Raw genomic sequence first — 23,616 nt, 5'->3', positions numbered from 1 at the left:
ATTCGTTCGAATAAAAACAAAAAATGTTCCTCGATTAATCAAATAATTTTTATTCGAATGACAACCCTAGTACATATGAATCAGTCTGCGATATTTTTTTTCAAAAATTACTTTAACGCACACTGACAATCCAAGCTTTCGGAAAAAATTTTCACATAATAATATATGATAATATTTGGATAAAATTCGACATGAGTATATTCTGTGTATAGATAAGTCATTCTGATAAAATGTTTTCGAACTGGCCTATTAATGATCATACCCTCGATATGAAATCAACAAAATCGTTTCAAAAATCGCTTAAACGATTTTAGTTCATTTAAAATATAAATATTAGAGTATTCAATTATTAGGGTTTTTGTCTTATTCGGTTTATTCGACAAAAATTTATTTGGGGTTTTAAGTTGGCCGGTTAATAATCGAATAATTCAAAATTATTCCGTTAATCGGATAAAAGGCAAGTGTATGTTGTTTTAATAATTATTTCTTTTCTACAATATTTTTATTCCAATACCAGACAAAATTACAATTTTCTACTACTTTAAATTCAATTCTAATTATTTTTTTTCTCAAATATTAGAAATTATTTATTTTCATGTGAAATCCTCTTTTATATAAAGAAATTAAGTTTATTAAATTTATGTTTTTGAGATTTATCAACGAGTTCCAGACCAGTTCCATGTATTGCTCAAGAACTTATTAGAAATACTATAGAAACTGTTCCTCAAATCTTGATGTAGAAGTAACGGCGATATTATTATTTTCAGGATTTCTTTTCAGAAATCTGAAATTATTCTGCATGAACCCATTCTGACAAGTAGATAAATCAGAACAATTTATACAAATTAATACAGAAAGTAAATTTATTATAAAAATATTGAATTTTGTATAAGATATACAGTAATTTTATTGTTTAATAATAAGTTTTTCTTAATCGGTTAATTGACATAAATTATTGCGTTTATTCGTTATTTAAAATTTACCAATTTTCATTTATTTGTCAAAAATTTATCGATTAACCGATCGACGATGAATCATTTGAATACCCTAGTAAATAAACAATTTTTTGCATGGAAAAGATCGGCCTATAATAAGTCAAATCATCCATAAGGAGGTCCACATCCAACACTCACATAGTATAAATTTTTCTTGACCTATTCAAATAATTATGCACATGTGAAACTAATGTGCATAAATATTAGTACCCTCACTACGGAAACAAAACTTTTGTCGCGTTATCTGAAAATTAGATATTTTTAATTAAAAAGTAGCTAGCTGGTGCAGGGCATTTAAGATTCGGCACAGCAGAATCTTAAACCTGTTTTACTCGTTTTTTGATATGTTATAAAACACAACCAAAATTTGAGAAAAAAATAATTCAAAAAAATTTTGGGAACCGTCATACCTGTCCTAAAAGGAATATAAATACAAAAACCCATATTGAAGGTTCTAACTACAATAGTTCTCCTGATATACAATTTGTTACAAGTCGCCAATTTTTCCGAACGTTTATAAAGATTTTAATTTAAATTATGAAAATTTTTAAAATCTTATAGTTTCCCAGATATAAAATTCTGCATTTAAATTATGTATGAGGTGCCAAGTCCCCATTGAAAGTCCGTCCGTTATCCTGTGGGTAAGATCAGTGTTGCCTCATCATATGTAATTACCAGGGCAAGGATTTTCAATGAATAAAAAATGCAAGATATGCGCTTGTAATATGCACTCTAAAATGGTGAAATATGCATGTAGAATGTAGAGGATTTATATGTGGGAGGGTCTCAAAAATTTTCCGATATTCATAAAATTTAGTGAGAGGATATATTTTTGTTATAAAGTTAAAATAATTTCTAATTTCTGTGCTATGTTTTAAACTGACTTATGGACGTTAAAGCCATTTTCTGAAGGATATTTTATATATATATGATTATATGATTGTGCAAAAATTTCGTCTATTTATTTGTTTATATAGATACACAGAAAGACAGATTAAGAAACTGATTCAGAGCCTATATTTTAGGTGTGTATAGGACCATTATTTTTGGACGTTTAAACCATCAGCACAAACAATAAGCAACAATAAATAAATAAAACATGTAAGAAGTTATAGTCGGGCGAGGCCGACCATATAATATCCTACACCTCTATACGCGTAACATTCAAACGTTTAAGTTGAATTGTACCTTGCCTCCAGTGTTGAAATTTTTTACTTTTAGTGCTAGATTTAGCTCATTTCAAACTCATTTAACACCAAAAATGTCATCTAGTACGTAGCACCTTTTCTAGCATTTTTCAAATATTTGTTGCCAATTTTTTAGCACTATTTATTATTAATTTTACATATTTTGTTTTCGGCAATTTTAAGGGGTTTTGGTCTAAAAATATGTTTACAAATTATGTGCAACATAAAAATGGTTATTTGTAGAAATATCGATTCGTATAATATTCGAAAGAAATATTTTTTAGATATAATCTATTATCAACAATAATTGTTTCAATATAGATACTATAGAGAAATATAACAAAAAACTAACAAATGTACCTACGTTTTTAAGAATTTTCCATAATTTTTCGGAATTGTAATAATATGTCTGTTACGAATTATCAGTGTTAAAAAAACTACACTACAAGTAGTTGTAGTAACTACTTTTGTAGTTTATAAATGTTCAAAAACTAGCAGCAAATCCTTTACAAATCCTTCATTCTTTAAAGGCTTAATTTCTTGCTGAATGATTTTATTTTTTTTGAATTCAAATCTATTACAAAATAGTTTTAATCGTTTTTTCTTCATTCTTTTTGTAGGGGATTAAAGAAAAGTTTTTAAATAAAAAGTTATATACATTAGGGGGCTTTTGTTTTTAGAAATTTTATTTTGTATTTTACAAATACAATTTTGTATTTTAATTTCAGCTAGATAAAATTTAACTAAAAAAATATAGCCCCCATTTAAATCTACATAAATTAGAAATCTTACTCGAAACATATTATTTATATTAAGTTTTTAAAAAATTATAACGTTTTGGAAAATTTTAATAATATTTTCCAAATATAATTTCCATTCGAAAAAAGTTTGAACATATATTTATAAACAGAATTATAAATATTTCAAATTAAAAAATATATTTCCAAAATAATTGCTATCATAAGTATATTAGAATTTTCATCTGATGAATCCATCGGTGATAAAAATTATGTGGTTCCAAGGCAAAAGCTAACAAGAAAGGTTATACGAAACCAAATATAACAACTGATATACATATGTATTATTTAAGAACTATTTTCAAATTAAACATTTATTTGAACATCCTAATATACATACACATGTTGCAATATTTGTCAAATAAATTATAATTTATTTTTTGTAATTTAAATTTTTAAATGTATTATGTTTTGGATATGAATGGAATGATAATGAAAACTTACAAAAAACTTATTTTAAAGAGTATAAATCCTTTACTGCAGTAAATGCAATAAAATACTTAAATATTTACTATGATTAATCAGAGTCCCTCTAAGTTAAAGTTTTCAGAAGGTTTGAGAAGGAAAACTTAGCACCACAAAAGGCGTTCTGTGACTGATTCTTTAGCGTTACGGACCGATTCTGTTCTGAGCAAACTTCAACGTACTTGTTATGTTTTATTATCATAAACTTATGGTCACATACTATGTATGTATGTATGTATGTATGTATGTATGTATGTTTGTATATTGCACATAAATATTATGTATCTTTATTTGCAGCAATATTGTTATAACTAAAAAATAGAAAAATTTAGTTGTACCCACAACTTGAGATTATTAGTCAGAATTATCATTCTTATTATACAAACTTACAAATATCAACTGTAAACTAGATTATTTAAAACTTATACGCAAAGACTTTTTATATAGAGATAAAAAACATAACAATTTATAAACCTTTTAAATTGAAATTTTAGTTTTTGAGATACAACACTCTGGCTGCAAAGGAAAGATTTTTCATTCAGTCTACTACAAAATGAATTTAAGAAAAATTTCGTAATTCAATTTGGAGTAGATTAAAATTAAAGAAAAACTGAATTCAGTATATGAATGAATTAAAATGAACTAATAGTCTTTTAATTAAGCTATTGAATTAATTCCTGAGAATTAAAAAATGGATTGGAAGATTAAACTTTATATTTTTGAATTCAGATTTTGGTGAATTAAGCTCAAATTGAATTGATTAATTCGAAGCTCTGCTATTAGCAGAGATGGGCATAGTGCATTAAATTTGCAGTTTCCACAAAATTCCAGTGATAGTGCAAAATGTTTCATTATCACTAATAGATATTTTGTGATGAGTTGAAAAAGTACAGCCTCACTAAGCAATAGTGGTAGCGATACAAAAAATTTTTCACAGCTTGGACTAATCTAATAGAATAGTTGAAAAATAATATCATTCACTGTTAAACATTTGGACTTTTTTAATTGTAGTGCAAAATTTTCACTACCACTAATGGTTAGTGGTAGTGGAAAAATTTTCACTACCACTAATGGTTAGTGGTAGTGGAAAAATTTTCACTACCACTATTTTTTTTAGTGGTAGTTGATATATGTTTAAAATATGTTTCACTACCACTATAGTGATAAACAAGTAAGAGTGCTATATTCGGCTGTGCCGAATCTTATATACCCTTCACCATAGTATATTTTAAACATATTAGTTTTATAAATTTTTTCCCGACTACATTATTATTACGCCAAAAGCAAAACAAAATGAACAACAACGCTAAACGAAATAAAAAAACAAAATACGCAAGGCATCAAAACCAACAGACATCTAACGAAAAACACAGAAAAACAAAATAAACAACGCAATAAAACCAACCTACATCCAAATATACGAAGAGAATTCACAAAACAAAAACACACAGCTGAATAAAACCATATACATTAGAGTGCTCCAAAAAAACTAAGTTTCGAATTTTGCCCGTCCTAAATTGTTCTATATATAATAACAATAGGACTAAGTTAACTGGTGCCGGAACGGCTCTGATGTTTGAAGGTGCATTTACAAGGGGAAAATATGCATTTTTTTCAGTTTTCACAAAAGTTTTGTCATTAAATAATTTGTTTTGTATTTTATTGTCAAAGAATCGTAATGTACACAGAATTATTTTTTTTCACTATTATTGTAAATATCGGTTGTTAATAAATAAATTTCTTAAGTTTTGTGATAATCTACCTAAAAATAGAAACAATTTCGACTAGTATCCATCAAAAATTGCAAATATTACAAAATTTTACCTTTGACCTTTAAAGTTTATGGGTTAATGACGTCCAAATTGCATGAAACTCTTGATTTTTATTTAGGAATATGTGTTTACTAATAAACTTACAAAAAGTTTCATTTAAAATACACAACAATATAATAAAAAGGCTAATTTTGCAAAATATTACATAAAAATGCGTTTTTCTCGAAATCCTCTTAATTCAAATTGCAGGTACAGGCAAACTATAAGAGATATTGAACTAATTTTTTTACCGTTTTATTCCCTAATCTTTTCTCCATAAATCCCTATGTGTTCTCCCAAAAATATTGAAATTTGTTTAACAAAGTATCAAAAAACTAAAATTTGAATTTTGAAACGACCGTTAAAAATATCAAAATTTTTCGACCATAGCTGAGAACAGATTTACGTTATTCTATAAGGACAAAAACTCATATTCAAGTAACTACAGATGTATTTAAGGTAATACAATTGTATTATTAGAATATTTTCAAAAATTTGTTTATTTTTTTTATCAGATTTTGAATTCAAGTGCTCTGAGACACGATAATGGCCTGGGGAATTTTTAATAACTTTTACATTTTTCAACCAATTTTTGTGTTTTTTATCTTTTTGTAACGCTAATTCTGTGTACATTACGATTCTTTGACAATAAAGTACAAAACAAATTACTTAATGACAAAACTTTTGTGAAAACTAAAAAAAATGCATATTTTCCCCTTGTAAATGCATCTTCAAACTTCAGAGCTGTTGCGGCACCAGTTAACGTAGTCCTATTGACCTAATTTTTTGCACGACTTATTTTTATAACCTGTAGAACAATTTTAGAGGGGGACGGCCTGTACAAGCTTGGAGCACTCTAATATACATACATCTACACACGTGTACATCGTTTTCTAATATACAGTGTTGTTGTTGCTTATTTATAAAAGCATTAAAAAAATATGACATTTTTCGATAAAATTTTCAGAGGTTGTCTCGGATTTTTGCTCATATCTCCGTTATTTACCGATTTTAAATAGCGATCTTCTCGAAAGCATGTCTAACAGAATTATTGAAGATTCGGATCTCGCAGATATCTGGGGTACTCTAAAAACTGATTTCAACAGACAGACTCGACTCCGCTATCTATAAGGATCCAGAATATATATACTTTATAGGGTCGGAAAATTATATTATAGAAATTACAAACGGAATGACAAACTTATATATACCCTTCTCACGAAAGTGAAGGGTATACAAATAGTGGAAAATCAAAATTTCGTCACTATCTTGGGCCTTCTAAAGACATATTTACATATTATAAAGATGCGATATTAATTTCTCATTGAGTTAACCTAAGAGGACTTTGTTTTCTCTACTAAAATGATTTATTCACATCAAAGGATTATGTAAAATTTTTTATAAAAATTTGCTAAATACATTTTTTATAAGTTATAACGAAAAAGTCAATATAATTATTAATTTAATTTTCTATACGAACATTTTACAAATCCTTCAAATGGAAATATAATAGTCTTCTTAATTAAGCATGAAACGATTTTGCAACGCGACTGGATGTAATTGTGTCTATAATGAGTTTAGTAAGGTCCATATCCTGAACATTTTCCCCTCTGTATATGCTTATTTGTTAGTTTATTGTTTGTTGTCGATGTTTTATTCTATTGTTACCTCAATTATTTGTTAGAAATAAAAATATGAATTAGTAAGAAAGATTTATATTGCTACTTGTCAAAAGTAGCAATAAAATTATTTATATTTTTAAGCTTCTACTTTTGTAGTTTATGGTTTATTTAGAACTATTTCTACTGCTACTAATTTATTACTACATTTTAATATTTACTTTTTTTATAAGTAGCAATAGTTTTGGAAACGTATGATTTTAAAACAAAACAAATGCTACTGCTAAAAATTCAGACAATTGTTTAAAGAAGTAGTTAAAGCAGTAAAATAAAACTTGGTAGCAAACGTAGTTTTATCACAAATTGTTTTTGTATTTCAATACAAATTTCAAATATTTTTGTGAAAATTAGTATCAACTTTTAGTTATTGGGCAGACATATTTTGTACAAAGGATTTAAATTTGTATATTATTGATCTCTATTTCTAAAATATATAGAATCAAAAATTTCAATTGATCAGTTTTGAAATTAGTTCGACTCTGTTGACACGACCACATTCAGAACATTTTATCAAGTCGTGATTTGGCGATTCATTCGTATTGCGCCTTATTACCCCAATTTCAAGAGGGCTTGGCCTATAATTAAATAAATAAGAATGGCAGATATTGCTGTCATCCGCAAATGCAATTAGTTTTGACACAAGTGCACCATGTCACACGCTACCAAACGCCTTGCAAATTTGTCGAGCCTCCACTTTACTTTCGCCAAAATGGTGAATGGAATGGCAACATTTCTCCGAAAGGAAAGTTAGTAGGTCTCTACGAAAGCCATACTGGCTGTCGTTAAGTAAATTGTTGATCTCTAAATACTTAAAATTAACTATACTTTCCACAACTTTAAATGGTGTTGAACGAATTTTCAGGGTTTTTAGCCTCTCCCTTTTTAAGACTTGGCGTTACATTAGCAGTTTTTCACCATGAAGGAAATTTGCAGGCATGGTATAGAATGCTAAAAAAGATAATCTTATAGACGAGCTAGCGTCGAAGAGCACTGCTTCAAGACCAGGGTCGATATCATCTGGTCCAGGAGTCTTGTTGAGATCTGTTGAAACCCTTTTAACGGCACGCGCTCTAAAGAATATTTTCGACGTAGTTACTGATATCCTTTCGAGCGCAGGCAGTTATTGATCGCTTACTGGCAAGCAACAATCTCTTGCGTCGGAGTTGAAGAATTACCATTATCCTTTACACTTTTAATGAATTTCCAAAAGGTTTTGCCGTCCTAGGAGCAGCGAAGTCGCTGCTCGTAAAGAACTTTTTGTCGACTTAGCACTCTGGCACTCGATGACCTCGCCTTTTTGTGCAGCATATCAGTTTGGACGTTTTTGTTATCAAATCAAATTCTGAAAGCTTCCTCTCCGGATTTGATTGCATTTTTGCAATTCTGCTTGGTCTAATCGATATTTTTTTGGAGGAATGAATGTTTTCATTCCCGGCATAATTCTATTTTTAACAATTTTCGCCATGGCATTGTCATTATTGTCTAGGAAATAAAGTTTCAAATCAAAATAAATAAAAACAAGTAGGAAAGTATAGTCGGACATGGCCGACCATATAATACCCTACACCATGAGTATATTTTTAAAATTTTTACTTTTTATAAAGAAACTTTTATGATGAATATTATTCCAAAATATTTAAGCAATTTATTGATAAAAAACAAAATTTCTAAATTAGGCTTTATATAGCTCAAATATGGGCCGATCCTCGGTAAATTTTGGAAAAGGATATATTTTTAAATAACAGTTAGTTTTGTTGAGTTTCATTGCGATACAAATGGTTACAAGTCAATTTTAGACGTTTAAGAAATTTTTTGAAGGGAGGTTTGTATGAGGGCTAGGTTCAAATAAAGGCCGATCCTTACGAAAATCTGCAGTGTCATTTATACTTATATAAAACTTATTTGTACCAATTTTTAGAGAGATAATAGAATATTTGACGTAATAATGGCATAAAAAGTTTAAATCGGAAGGTACGGTTGTATGGGGGCTAGGTGAAATAATGGACCGATTTCAACCATTTTCAATAGGCTTAGTCCTTGTGCCAAAAAACTGTCCAAATTTCATCAAATTATCTTGAAAATTGCAGCCTGTACCTTGCGCACAAGGTTTACATGGACAGTCAGCCAGCCGGACAGACGGACAAGTCTTAATCGACTCAAAAAATGATTCTGAATCGATCGGTATACTTTAAGTTATTGGGTATTGGACCAATATTTTGTATGTTACAAACATTAGCACAAACGTGTAATACCGTCCCCACTATAGGGTATAACAAGCAAGAAATTATTGTTGGGCGAGACCGACTATATAATACCATACACCTGTTACAAGAATAAAATGTTATTTAGTTTCAGCATTTAGGTTGAATTGTACACTGCCTTAGATATACAAATTTTGAAGCGGGCTTTTTATAATTATAAATTTCATGAGGGTCATCATGGCTAGTGTAGAACTTGGTTTTTATTTTATGGTTTATTGAATTATTCGAATTATTAGTATATTTTAAGGTGGGTATATGAGTAATATTATTGTGCGTTACAAACAGCAGTGCAAGCCCAATAAACACTCCTCGCTAATGTATAATAAGCGATTCGAAGCTGTTTTTACGAAGTTCAGAGAGCGAAAAGGAGGCGGAGATGGTATAGTGATTCGAATTTTCGATAGATGCAAGAATATCCACTTCATATTTATCAGGATGACAGGATATGTTGGTGACCTTTCAACACTTGAAATATGTGTTGGTTATGCGTGGCAAATAACTCAACATATTGGTCTTCCCGAGTTGTGTAAAATCACCAGTAACTACAATTTCACTATTTGGACAACTCTCAAGAATCTTCCGTGTAGAATCGGAAAGGCCATACTTCGCCATACTTATACTTTTTAACCAGTAAAGAGAGTTAAAACCATTTTCCGGCGGTTTACTTTTATTGGGGCTATTCGAAAACTTATTTTAATTCTAAACTAACCTAAAATACGGATTATTTGTAGAAAATTTCAACCATTTTGCTGATTTCGTTCGGACTCTATCGTGCTTTCATTTCAATATTTGCTAATATGTATAGACCCATAGCCTATGATCAATATTTCGATGCTTACAAACGGAATGAATCTTTTTTTGGTGGTGGGTATAAAAAATATGAAGAGAAGTTTAATCTGGTATGGCTGAGCATATGATGCCTAGCAGTGTGACCACTTTTTCGACATTTTTTATTTTGCAAAATGTTAAGTATTTAAGTATTTTAAATAAAAGTTCCATCGTTTTACAAAAGAATCTTTAAAAACTTGTAAATAATTAAGTTTTAAGCTTGGATTAGCTAATTTGGTTTATCATATACATTTTTTTATTTAAAATAAAGAACAAGCTGTGTCGAAACTTATATACCCTGCGCCATAGTATATTTTAAACATATTAGTTTTATAAATTTAAAATTTTTTCATGATTAGATTATTATTACACCAAAAACAAAACAAAATGAACAACAACAATGCTAAACCATTCGTAATTCAGCTTTGGGTGGAGGAAGACCGTCGTGCTTCATTGCCATTATCGCTTAAGGGTAATCAGTCCTTTTTGCTCTGCCTTCGAGAGTTTTACGCATCAAACCGCATTGGTCAATGTGTGACGTAAGATAACTGTACCGATTTACGGTTTTTCTTGAGGCGCATGTTGACCATATGCAATCGTGTTAACTTAACCTAAGTTTTTAATTTTTATTATGGTAGATAACCAAAGAAAACTAAAATTTTTATTTTGGACAGTTGTACTGGAAAAATTAGAGTTGGCGTAGTGAATCTTCGATTCGGCCAAGTTAAGTCTTAGCTACATGTGTAGCTAAGCAAATTTTAACAAGTAGGATAGTATAATCGGGCATGGCCGATCATATAATACCCTACACCATAAGTATATTTTTAAAATTTTTATATTACATAAAGAAACTTTTATGTTGAATTTCACCTTAATTCCAAAGTACTTATGCAATTTATTGATAAAAAAAACAAAATTTTCTAAATAAGGCTTTATATAGAATATAGATTAAACATGGCCGACCCTAATTAAATTTGGGAAAAGGGTAAAACTTTAAATAACAGTTTGTTTTGTTGAGTTTCAATGCGTACAAATAGTTAACAATCAATTTTAGACGTTTAAGATATTTTTTAAGGGGGGTTTTTATGGGGGCTATGGTCAAATAAGGGCCGCTCACTACGAAAATCTGCAGTGTCGTTTATACTTATATAAAATTTATTTGTGCCGATTTTTAGAGAGATAAAAGTATATTATAGAAATACAAACGGAATGACAAATTAATATATACCCTTCTAACGAAGGTGAAGGGTATAATTTCAAAGTAAAAAATTTTAATTCGTGAAATTTTGTAATTTATGTAATGTCAATTCATGAATTTAAAGAAATTTGTATATTTTCTTGCAGAAATGTTAGTCAATATATAATATACTAACATTACACATTTTGCATACATTTACCAAAGATCCTTGGAATCTAGAATCCTTGAAATTTTCTTAATAACCCAAGAAAATGGTCATAATTTTCAACCCATGCTTAATTTTTGAAGGATAATTGCTAAATATGACTTTTTGCAGATTTATGAAATAGACACTTTAAAAAATAACACAAAAATGCAATCCTATAGGCAAAAATTACTCAAATACGATTTCAATTCGTTAAGAACATTTTAAGTTAACCCATCAATCATTAAGCTATTGCATTTTCCATTTCTGTGTATTTTGAGTCCAAATTCGAATTAATTTGCTTTACGTATATGTGGGCATTAATGGATTAATTTAGCATTTTGTTTTTGCAATTGTTTTAGCAGTTTTAGCATTTTTTTATTTTAATATACAGAAACATAAAAAAACAAGTATGAATGTATAGTCAGACATGGCTGACTATATATTTTAAAAATCATCAAGTGGACTCATATGGGGGTAAGAGTAAATATGGACCAATCCATATAAATTTTGGTAAAGGCATTTAAGTTAACTCAAAATTATTCATATAGAATTTAATCGTTATAGTAGTGTTTATATTCGATGTGTTTATATTTTCGATGGGATTATTACAAAAATCGGAAGTGTTAACTAAGTTATTCTGGTTTTTGTTGACAAACTTTTAATAACATATTCGGGGGCTACGGTTGTATGGGTGCTAGGCCATATATCCCACCATCAAAAAATGATGGGTGGCATATTGTTACACATCGAAACATCGGTTTAAGAACAATAAAACTCTATAGAGATACGAGTGTAGTTGTATGGGGGCTAGGTGAAATAATGTACCGATCTTAACCATTTTCAATAGGCTTCGTATCCAATTTTTAAAACCTTTAAAATAAAAAAGTTTTTTTTTGATAAAATTATGTGTTATTATTCTTATTTTAATGTAAACTTGTATTGTATACAATAAATGAATTAAAAAAATCTTGTAATTAAACCAAAACATTGTTTTTATTCCCTACACCACTTTTGTGGACATGAATGTGAACCCTCAGAAGTTTCCGCTTTTAAGTTCATAATTATGTATAATAATCTCGTATCTCGACAAAAAATTGCAAAACTAAAGAAATTGAAAATTAAATTTTTTAAGTTCATATTTATGTATAAAATACTCGTATCTAGACAAAAAGATGCAAAGCCAAGTTCTATACTATCCTTAATGACCCTCATGAACTTTATAATTAGGGGCCTCATTTGACCTTAGCCCCTACAAAAAACCCCTTCAAAATTTGACTTAAATGTTCACAATTTTATTCAACAATAAATGGCTTACATGCTTGGATGAAAAGTCTTATAGGTTCCATTATCATATGGATCGATAAAAAGCATATAATAATATTATTTGTGTAAATTATGCACTAAGATGAGAAAAAATAATAACAAATTATTCCTACAACAAGTTTCTGCTTTTTTAAGGGATTTCCTTATTTTTTTATTTTCCTTTCCAACTCCTTGAAATTGAAGACCGTCTTAGATATTCAAATTAGGTTTTATGATATTTCATTTCGAAACTCTAGAAAAACTTTAAACAAAACATCCTACATAAAATTCGTTTCAAATTGTTCTGTGTTTCTAAAATATTATACCAAAAATTTACTCCTTACTTGGAATAAAAACAAATTTATTTATAATAGATCTGACTTAAAGAATTAAAAAATACATTAGATACAACTCTAAAGTGTATTTAATAAAAATTCGTACAAAATAACTCAAATTTATACAAAAAAACTAACTTTTAAACGTTGTTTTCGTTCTAATATAAGGTTTAAGTTTTTATGAGTGTGTTATATTTATACTATAAATAAATCTTTTATGAAACCTTGAAAACCACAATACAACGTGAAAGGGCTTTTGACTTTATACATTAAACATTTTGTTGTATTAGAAATAACTTCGAGATCATATTCTATTTTTTGCGCAAAACCTCAAACTGCAATATCAAAGAAACAAGTTTACATTACATGTAGTGTTTTATGTTTTAACTATAAAATGCTTTATGAATACATATCGCTAACTTACATAAGATTGGAATAACTCAAAATTTGTGTTTTTTGAAATCATGAATAGAAAATATGCTCCATTCTACGTAAATCGTTTTATATAGTTTTATCTAGTTTGAAAAATGTACATATATTTTAGGGTTAGATGTATTATTATTTTAAACGATATAACCAGCGAAAAGGAAAGTTTTTATGGTGCGACATAATATTTTTTAAATACACTATGTTAAAAGCTATATAAGATTCGACAAAGGCGAATATATGTTTACTTTTTTCTTGTTGACACTAATAATTGTCGAAATTACGATATCACGTCAAATCTGCCAACAGTGTTCATATTCTGTATTTTTGCAATTTTTGTTTTTAAAACTAAACAACGCAAAATAGAGCGTTGTAAGTACTTGTCTCCAATGTCATCATCGTTTTAAAATAATGACTTATAAAATGTTAATGAAAAAGTAATGGAAAGCGTCATTTTTATTATTAACTTATTACTTTTTAATTTATGTTTTTGCTGGTTTTTTATTTAAGTCATGGAAATTATAACCAGCAGCAAATTAAATTTTTTTGGTAATGACTAGAGTCCGACCGAACTCAAAATTTCGTTCGGTACCGAACACCGAACCCAAACTTCGGTAAATTTGAAAGTTCGGCCGAACCCGAACTTTGTTCGGTTTTCAAAGTTCGGTGAACACGAACTTTTTCTTCATTTTATAGCATTTAAAACCAAAATATGAACATCCGCAAGATTATTTGAATAGCGCCTTTAATTAGAAATTGTGATTGACACAATCAACTCATTCCGAATTCCAGAGTAATAATTTTCTAATATCAAACCATTTTTGTGAAATGCATATACCTTAATACTTTTATTTTTGGTTTTTAAACGATTTATTGACAATGATATAATTCTCCGTAAGAGCACGCAGAGAAAAACATGGTTGTGGTTAAAATTATGATTGTAGTCTAAACATATTATCGTTATTGTAACAATTTTAAAATATCAAATAATGATTAAATACCGTCAGAATATTTCATCATGATATTATTGTATTTATCATAATATTGTTATACATGATTTTATTATGATCTAAGGTGATCAAAATTTGGTTTTAAATATGTATCGGAATCAAAATGAATTTTATCGAGTCAGTAAAGTTATAGTTTCCAAAAAAATTAAGAAATATATATAAAATAAAAATAATATACTTACAATACCTAACGCAATTCGCAAATTTGAAATTGCTGATTTATATGAAATTTTGGTTCATAAAATAAAATTAAGTATAATTTCATAAAAATACTACTATTTTTAAGCATGTTATGAATGTTAGTCATTTTCTAAAACCATGTCCAAATGTAAACCGATTTTGTCCATTTTGAATACCAATCAAACTGGCATGTCTAAATCGTTTGAGAATAGTGATCTAGAAAATTTCGACGTTACAAATGAGATCAAAGATTTATAATCGAAACTAAAGCCGGCTTTACAATGGAAAATTTGACAGTCGTATGGCTCTCTTCATTTTTTGAAATGATTTAAAAAACAAGCCAGTTTCATTAGATCAGGGATGTATTTTTATGTAAACATGCATAAAAAAGTGAAACAGCTGGTTCCATCTGACTTTTTAATTGTTTTATACCAATCGTGTAAACATAAAAAATATAAATCATACGACTTTTATTCTCTTTTTTATTGTACGGATGGAATTTCATTTTACTTTTTCATTAGACTTGTCGTACGTAAAGTGTGATCGTCTGAAGGGCCCTTAAATAATTCAAATTAAATGTTTTTCTTTCTGATGATGTAAAATATGATAAATCAATCAAAATTTCGCCGAACACCGAACATTGGCCGAACCTCACTTTTTACCGAACTCGAACCCATACCCGAACGTTCGGTCGGATACAAGTAATCACCAATGGTTGTTTTTGCTCCTAAATACCTACCTGTCTTCGAAGTAAGCAAAGTTTTTGTTGGACATATTTAATGTATTCATTTAATCCAATATATGTAGAAGACAGTTATTATTAGGTACGGATTGATCCATAACTAAATGGGTATAGATGTATAAATGTATTCGGTTTAGTTGAGAGTTTTTAATATCTATGTATATGTGTCGTTAATATTTTAATTTTTGATATACACATTTTCAATTAATATTTTGTACATATTTTCAAAATCACAAGTAGTCAGTCAGTCATTTTATGTGTTGAAAAAATTTTCACTTTTATATTGTAAACAAGTAGGAAAGTATAGTCGGGCATATAATACCCTACACCATGAGTATATTTTTAAAATTTCTATTTTTTATAAACTTTTATGTTTAATATTACAATAATTCCAAAATATTTAAGCAAATATGAGGCAAAAATTTCTAAATGAGTCTTTATATAGGTCAAATATGGGCCGATCCTCGGTAAATTTGGGAAAAGGATATATTTTTAAATTTTTAACAGTTAGTTTTGTTGAGTTTCATTGCGATACAAATGGTTACAAGTCAATTTTAGACGTTTAAGACATTTTTTGAAGGGGGGTTTGTATGGGGGCTAGGGTCAAATAAGGGCCGATCCTTACGAAAATCTGCAGTGTTATTTATACTTATATAAAACTTATTTGTGCCAATTTTTAGAGAGATAATATAATATTTCACGTAATTATGGCATAAAAAAATCGGGAGGTACGGTTGTATGGGAGCTAGGTGAAATAATGGACCGATTTCTACCATTTTCATTATGCTTCATACTTGTTTTTTGCATCAAAAAGATCGTAAAGAATTAAGTAAATAAAATAAAGTTATCAAGAGGGAATTGTTTTCGTTAGACTTTTCTGCTTCCGATTGTACCAAAACTGTATGTTTTGCTAACAAACTTGGTGTTAATTTTGTTTGTATATAAATTCCAATAAGAGAAAAATGTTATGAATACGGACCCAAATGATTTCATATTTAAATAGAATTGTCAATAATATTAAATTTATAAATTACATATCGTCACCTGAAATGCAAAAAGACGTAACAACCAAAAAATTTTAAATCGACTTTTGGATTGAAAATGGTCCACTGCATCAAAATATATGTTGTAGTAATTTTTTAGAGATCTATTGTTAAAAACTTCGTATTTACTGACATGAAATTCAAAAGGGCGTAACAAAAATTTAGTCAGAAAGTCCTAAAAAGCAACATAATAGGCAATGTCTTACGATACGTTTTTATTAATTATGTATTGTTGGAATATAAAATATGTAAAAAACAAGTAAGAGTGCTATATTCGGCTGTGCCCAATCTTATATACCCTTTACCATAGTGCATTTTAAACTTATATTAGTATTATAAATTTTAAAGGAGGAGCTCAAGATTGGCATTTCATAGCACGCGTGATAGGGTAAGAAAATTCTGCTGACGCTAAGTTGATACTCATACACCAGGGTTGGAAAAATTGGTACAATTGTACTTTTTTTTTTTTGGTAAATTTCGATCTTCAAAAGTACAATGGTGCATTAATGACCCATTTTGTACAATTTTAAAATATGAAATCATTATTAAAATATTTTTTTTAAGCAAAGATTAAAAACTTCCGATTTCGGTAAAATTTTTACTACACTTCGGAAGAGGATATTGTAAAGAATCCTGAATGAAATTAAAACCAGAGAATATTTAACAAAGAAAGTGCTTTTTTGAATTCTTTAAAGTAGTAATATTTTATAGACCCGACAATAATATAGTTTTGTGTAGCAGACTACTTTATCCTGAAGTATATAGAGAGACTGTAGAATGTCTATTGACTAGTCTAAGAACCAGTACATTTAATGGTCTTTAATATTGACTTGTCTAATGACTAATCTATAGTTTTTAACTACTCTTAACTAGACGTTTAAAGTATTTCAGAATTAGACTAGTATAAAAATTTTATAAACTAGTTATAAACATCTCTCTAATCTATTATATAGAATAGCTTTTTGACTTGTCAATGGACTATTACATTGACTAATATACTACAAATACTGATTAACTTTCAGAGTTGAAATATCTGATTTATATTAATTTGGGAAAAATATAGATTTGGTACAATCTGACCCCATTTGTCATCCCTGACATACACTATAGGTTTAATAATTCTTCTTATTTTTATAATGAGCAATATCAGTTGGTTTGCTCTCAACTTGAAGAACAAAATCGAATTAGTTGTTGATCAGTACTTGTCAAAGCAAGGTTTGATCGCGACGTTTTTAAAATACATACAGAAATACAACAGCAAAATTTTGAGAAAGCCGAATTAATGTAGGAGAAATTTAAGACAACAGTTGAAAGTTTTTTTATAGACTTTGATATATACTGGCTGTCAAATTCCATAATAAATATTTGACAGTTAGCATATACTTTATAGTTTGTAGTCATTTTATTAGTATACTTCCAGGTTCGGCAGACATATACTACTACATTTTGCACTTGTATAAGTGAAAAAGCGATAAAACAAGAAATGAGAAATCAGTGTACTCTCATCTAAACAAAAATGCATATATGGAAAACTGAAATTTAGAAAATTATTAATCTAACACAAATCTAATATTTCTTTAGTTTAAAAGTAGCAAATATTTGTTGCCCTGTTTAGCACATATTTACTTTAAATATTAAAATATATGTATATAAATATACACATTTGAGCTTTTTAAGTATATTTTTAATTAAATATATTCATATTAAAGGTAAAGATTTAACAAAAATACATTATATTTTGGTAAATTATTGTAATTTGTAAATTATGTTAAAAGAAAAACATTTTAAAAAGTTAATAATTCTAAAAACTATTAAATATGTGGTGTAGATGCTAAAAAAGTACAAAGTATTTCCATCCCTTCATTAATATATTTTCGTTCATCTTCATTGCAAAAGCAAGAAACGGGCGACAACACAACCTTCTTCTATGACTGCTCAAATGAGACTGAATTGTGTTTTCTATGCGTGTGAGTAGTCTGTGTAAATTTAGTAACGGCCAAAATACGCTGCGTATTAGGGTTCTATAGTTGAAACGAAAAGTCGACTTTTCGACTTTTTTCATTTAGTTAACTTTTTTCGAGTTTTTCCGACTATTTTAGAGTTTTTGACTTCTTTTTTAAACTTTTTAAAAATTTTCGACTATTTTTTACTTGTTTCTACAATTTTCGACTTATTCCTACTTTTTTCGACTATTTTCAACTCTTGACTATTTTCGACTTTTTGACTACTTTCGACTTTTTTCCGACTATTTTTTTACTTTTTTCGAGTTTTTCCGACTATTTTATAGTTTTTGACTTTTTTTCCACTTTTTTATAATTTTCGACAATTTTTGACTTATTTCTATAATTTTCGTGTTTTCGACTTTTTCCGACTTTTTTCGACATTTTCCGACTTTTTGACTATTTTCGACTTTTTCCAACTTTTTATGTGACTTTTATCGAGTATGTTCGACTATTTTAGAGTTTTTGATTTTTTTCCACTTTTTTAAATTTTTTTACTATTTTTGACTTGTTTCTACAATTTCGAGTTTTCGACTTTTTTCGATTTTTTTCGACATATCGATCATTTTCGACTTTTTACTTTTATTAACAAAGTCGACTTTTCGACTTTTTCACAGACATAGTCGAGTTATCGACTTTTTTGGGATAAAATAGTCGACTTCGACTTTTTTCGACAAAAAGTCGATTGTTCGATTATTCGGAAGTCGATTTATAGAACCCTACTGTGATAGGAGTTGTCGATCGTGGGCAGTGTTGCCAGTTTGGTTATTATTAACCAAAATTGGTTATTTTTATTTTGCACGTGTACATGTGGATTATTTTTGCGTTTTGGTTATTTTTTGCAAACAGTTGTACTAAATGCTTTTGTGCTTTTATTAAAATGAAAAAAAAAATCATTGATCACCAACTATATAAATATATATATTTTTTATACCAACCATCAAAAAAGAGAAGAAATATTGGTCCGTATTAAATTCTAAGACGATCAAGCTGTGTCCGTCATTCTGTCTATTGAAAACACGATAGAGTCGAAATAGATAGCTGAAATTTGTCAAACTATTTTAAGTTGGCCTAGTTTGTTTGTTATGGGAAATATCGGCCAAAGATTTTACCTATCTCTAATGCAACTTGAAAGCTTTTTTGGAGCCGAAATGTTTTTTGTCAATTGACCCTACCCTAATTGACAAAATATAGACTTTACTCTCCATATTTAGCTCTCTTAGAAAATTACTTCAAAGCTTATAATTTGCTATAAAACCGCAATATAGCAAAAAATTCAACATAATCATGTTTAAAAGAACTAAAGTCTTTATGTAAAATTTTAGGAGAATCGGTTCATAATTAAGCTTACCCCCACCATAACAGTCTTTATAATCATATATATTCTGTAAACCTAATCCGAGTAAATTTCAAGTTTAAAAACTAAATCATATCAATTTACTCGTTTTATAAGCAAGCACACAAATCAAGTTGAAAGTAAATCGATTTTAATTTTATTCAAATAAATTAAATAATTATTTTTTTGAGTTTTTCAATATAATTATAACTTAATATAAAAAATCATGACTTTAAAGTTCATATACAAATGAAAACATGAAAAAATAATTTTGATTACTTTTTTCTACATTTGGTTATTTTTATTCGAATTTTGGTTTGAAAAAAATGTTTGTTGTTGCAACACTGATCGTGGGTATACTTTTATTTTGAATTGAATTCTGATCTCTGCTGCTTTACCAACACAAATAAAACTATGGTAGTCTATGGTAGTATGTGTTTGAGCACCACTTATCTAAACATACAAAACGACCCAGCTAACATTTTTTGAAATTTTTGATCACATTCGAGTCATTTATGACTCTTTTGCACGATTAAAATGATCATATATGCGCTCATTTTCTAATCATAAATGATACATTCGTCGAATCATATTATAGTCATTTTTGAATCTTTTCTGAGTAATTTTTATGTTTGTTACAGACAAATACAATACAACAGAAAACAGTTTTTGATCTTCCGACTGCGCGAAATTTAACTACAAACTAAATTTTTAAACAATTATATTTCAAATATCTGGATGACCTATTTATGATTGGTATACATTTTGTTATGTTTTTTCCAATAAATCAGATTTAAACATTAATTCGAAATATTTAGACTTAGTTTAGCGATTAGTCGCCCAACTATCTTCCGTAGAAGACCATTAATTATATAAAATTATTATAATTAAAGCATAATATAATTTCAATTTCCTTGACAGAAAATCGACTTTATAAATATCACACAAATACTTATACATTTAATTTTATAAACGAAATGAAAATTAAGTCAATTCATTTTAGGCCACACAAAATATTTTGCTAACTCTTCCAAAAGAGTCTTTTCTGAGCCCCATTTCTAATCAGTTTCAACTCATTTCTGAATCGTTTTTGAGTCATTTTTAAGTTTAGCTATTTCATTAAAACAAAAGCAATAACATAAGAAACAATTTTAGATCATTCAACTGCTTGAAATATGTCCACAAAATAAGTTTTTAAAACCATCATATTTTAAACACCAGAATGATCAATTTATGATTGCAATATTGTTATTGTTTTTCAAATATTCAGTTTTCAATCATATATCGGGATCATTTTCGACTCATTTTTTAAGCGCTCAACTTATTAAACACTTTTAGGTCATCAATAGGAGTCAAAAATGACTCAGTTTACTGATTAATTATCCAACAATTCTCCAAATGCTAGCTGGGGAAAGACACAGAAAAACAAACAACGCAATAAAACCAACCTACATCCAAATATACTAACAGAATTCACAAAAAAAGACATCCAAATATACAAAACAAAATACACAGCGTAATACAGCAAGAAACACATGTACATCTTTTTTCGAATTCACTGTGTTGTTGTTTTTTTATCAAATCATGAAAAACTTGTGTTTTTTAATAAAATTTTCAGAGATTGTCTAGTTTTTGCTCATATCTCCGTTATATATGGACCCATTTTGCTGATCTTAAATAGCGATCTTATCGAAAGCAAGTCAGAAGAATTATTAAGATCTCGCCGAAATCTAGGGTCCTTTAAAAATTAATTTCAACAGACAGACGGATATGGCTTAATCGATTCCACTATCTATAAAGATCCAGAATATATACTTTTTATGGTCGGAAAATTATATTATAGAAATTACAAGCGGAATGACAAACTTATATACATATACCCTTCTTACGAAGGTGAAGGGTATAAATTACGTTTTGAAAGCAGCAATAGTTCTGATTCAAATAAGAGCAATTTCAAAAGTGTATATTTAAATATTGATAAACTTACTGTTTTCATATTTGGGGCTTTTTTTAAGCCCAAACCATCCATTACTAATTTCATCAGTTTAATGTGATCCATATGTTGTTGTTGTAAATGATGATCGGTGTTGTGTTCAATAGTTTGCAGTAATGAATTATCATGATCATCGTTGTTGAATGTTTGGCTTGAGGTGATTATTGTTGTAACAGGTGGCAATAAATTAAGTGACGTGTACGTGTTGTTGTTAATTTCAATATGTTCATCATTCACAACTTGATCATTAATTACATCATTTGCATCTTCTTTTAGTGTATTCACATTAGCTAAAAATGTTAGCTTGTCATTACTAAAGTTGTTGCTATTAATGTTATTATTATAATTATTGTTATTTTTATTAGCATAATTATTTGTACGAATGTGCTGTAGAAACTTGTTTAAATTCAAGTTGTTATTTTTACTTGGATCTTCTGTGTTTTCTTTGGTCGGATTATTTTTGTTTATATTATTTTTAAACTTAATTATATTTGTATTGGAATTTAAATTTTGTATCTGTTTATCTATCATTATTACACTTGAATCATCTTGATTGTGATGCTGTTTCTGATTGTCGTTATGTTGATAATGATGAAAATGTATGGGATTTTGATTACGGTTCGAAATACTATTGAGTTTTAGTTGTTTGTTGCTGTAGTTAGTTTTGTTGACTATATTGACTTCATTATTCTTCATTATATGATTTCGATGTGCTGTACGGTGTCGATTAAATATATGTCGTATATTGTGGCAAATATTCGGCTTGAATTTTAAGTTAGAATTAGTGCCCGCTTTGGTTTGTAAACTATTTGGGAAATGGTAACAAGGCATGATGGCTCTGGATGTTGGACTTGTAACAGCATTATGTGATGCGTCTAATAATGATGGACTAGTAGTTGTTTTCATTTTTAATTTTATCCCATGAGGCTTCTCCTGAGTGTCTATACTATGGGCTGTGGTCGTAATTAGAGCTAATAAAAAAATCACTATCACTAATTGTATGTTATTAAAATTCTTTTGGAAATAAAACCAAATGTGTCGTAAATATTTTTTTAAATTCACTCTACTCCAATCGACGTTAAAATTTGCACAATAACACTGATTCGGAATATTATTAGCCGCCGTAGTAATATTAATATTACTATTATCATCGTTACTACTAATAACACTATTATTACTATTAAGATATTTTGTTTTTGGCTTGTTTTTGTTGTTTCTTCTTGCATTTGGGGATCTTCTTTTTTGTTTTTTTATGTTGTTGCACCTAGAAAATAGGTCATCAAAATACCACTTATGATGTTGATAACAATTTTTAATTTTGTATATGACATTTAATAATTGATCGTGTGTTGAAGAGATCATACTTTTTGAACTTTTCAACATTCTGGCGGTTTTGCTTGTTTATTTATTTTTATTTTTTAGTGGTTGGTGTGTCTTGTTGCAGCAACTGTTTGTTATTTACATGAACTGTTATCTTAATACATTTGTTTTAGTTTTCACATTCATAATTATTTTATTTTCTTTTTAATTTTCGTTTTTATGTTTATGTATTTCTTTTATTTTCATTTTAGAACTGTTAAAAACTAAATATACACATACATCATTAGTACTTTCTAGTTATTTTTTTATTTAGATAATATGTAATCTGTTAAAAGTTATATGTATATAATAACAATATTAATAATTACAATGATAAATACTTTGGTTAATTTTTTTATTGTAATTTTCAAAATAAACAACACAACACAAGATAATTTTAAAAATATTGAAATTTTGGTATTTTTTTTTACGAGTTTTATTATTTTTAGCATGAACATGCTGTTTCGTCTGAATGTGAAATG

The 23,616-nt window shown here is 28.3% G+C and overlaps 1 protein-coding gene across 1 annotated transcript in view; it reads right to left on the bottom strand.

The window, feature by feature from the left end:
* LOC111686561 (putative uncharacterized protein DDB_G0286901) overlaps window positions 1-23,376 on the bottom strand; it is a 65,603-nt gene extending 42,227 nt beyond the window's left edge. Inside the window, exon 1 of the mRNA XM_046951985.1 lies at window positions 21,770-23,376. Within this exon, the coding sequence (XP_046807941.1) occupies window positions 21,770-23,158 (1,389 nt within the window). The 5' untranslated portion in view covers window positions 23,159-23,376. The remainder of the gene's footprint in view (window positions 1-21,769) is intronic.
* Between the last annotated feature and the right edge of the window lie 240 nt (window positions 23,377-23,616).

Source organism: Lucilia cuprina, chromosome X, assembly GCF_022045245.1.
Source record: "Lucilia cuprina isolate Lc7/37 chromosome X, ASM2204524v1, whole genome shotgun sequence".
NCBI lineage: Eukaryota > Metazoa > Arthropoda > Insecta > Diptera > Calliphoridae > Lucilia > Lucilia cuprina.
The sequence above is the reverse complement of the archived record's forward strand: the minus strand, read 5'-3'. Positions and strand labels throughout refer to the sequence as shown.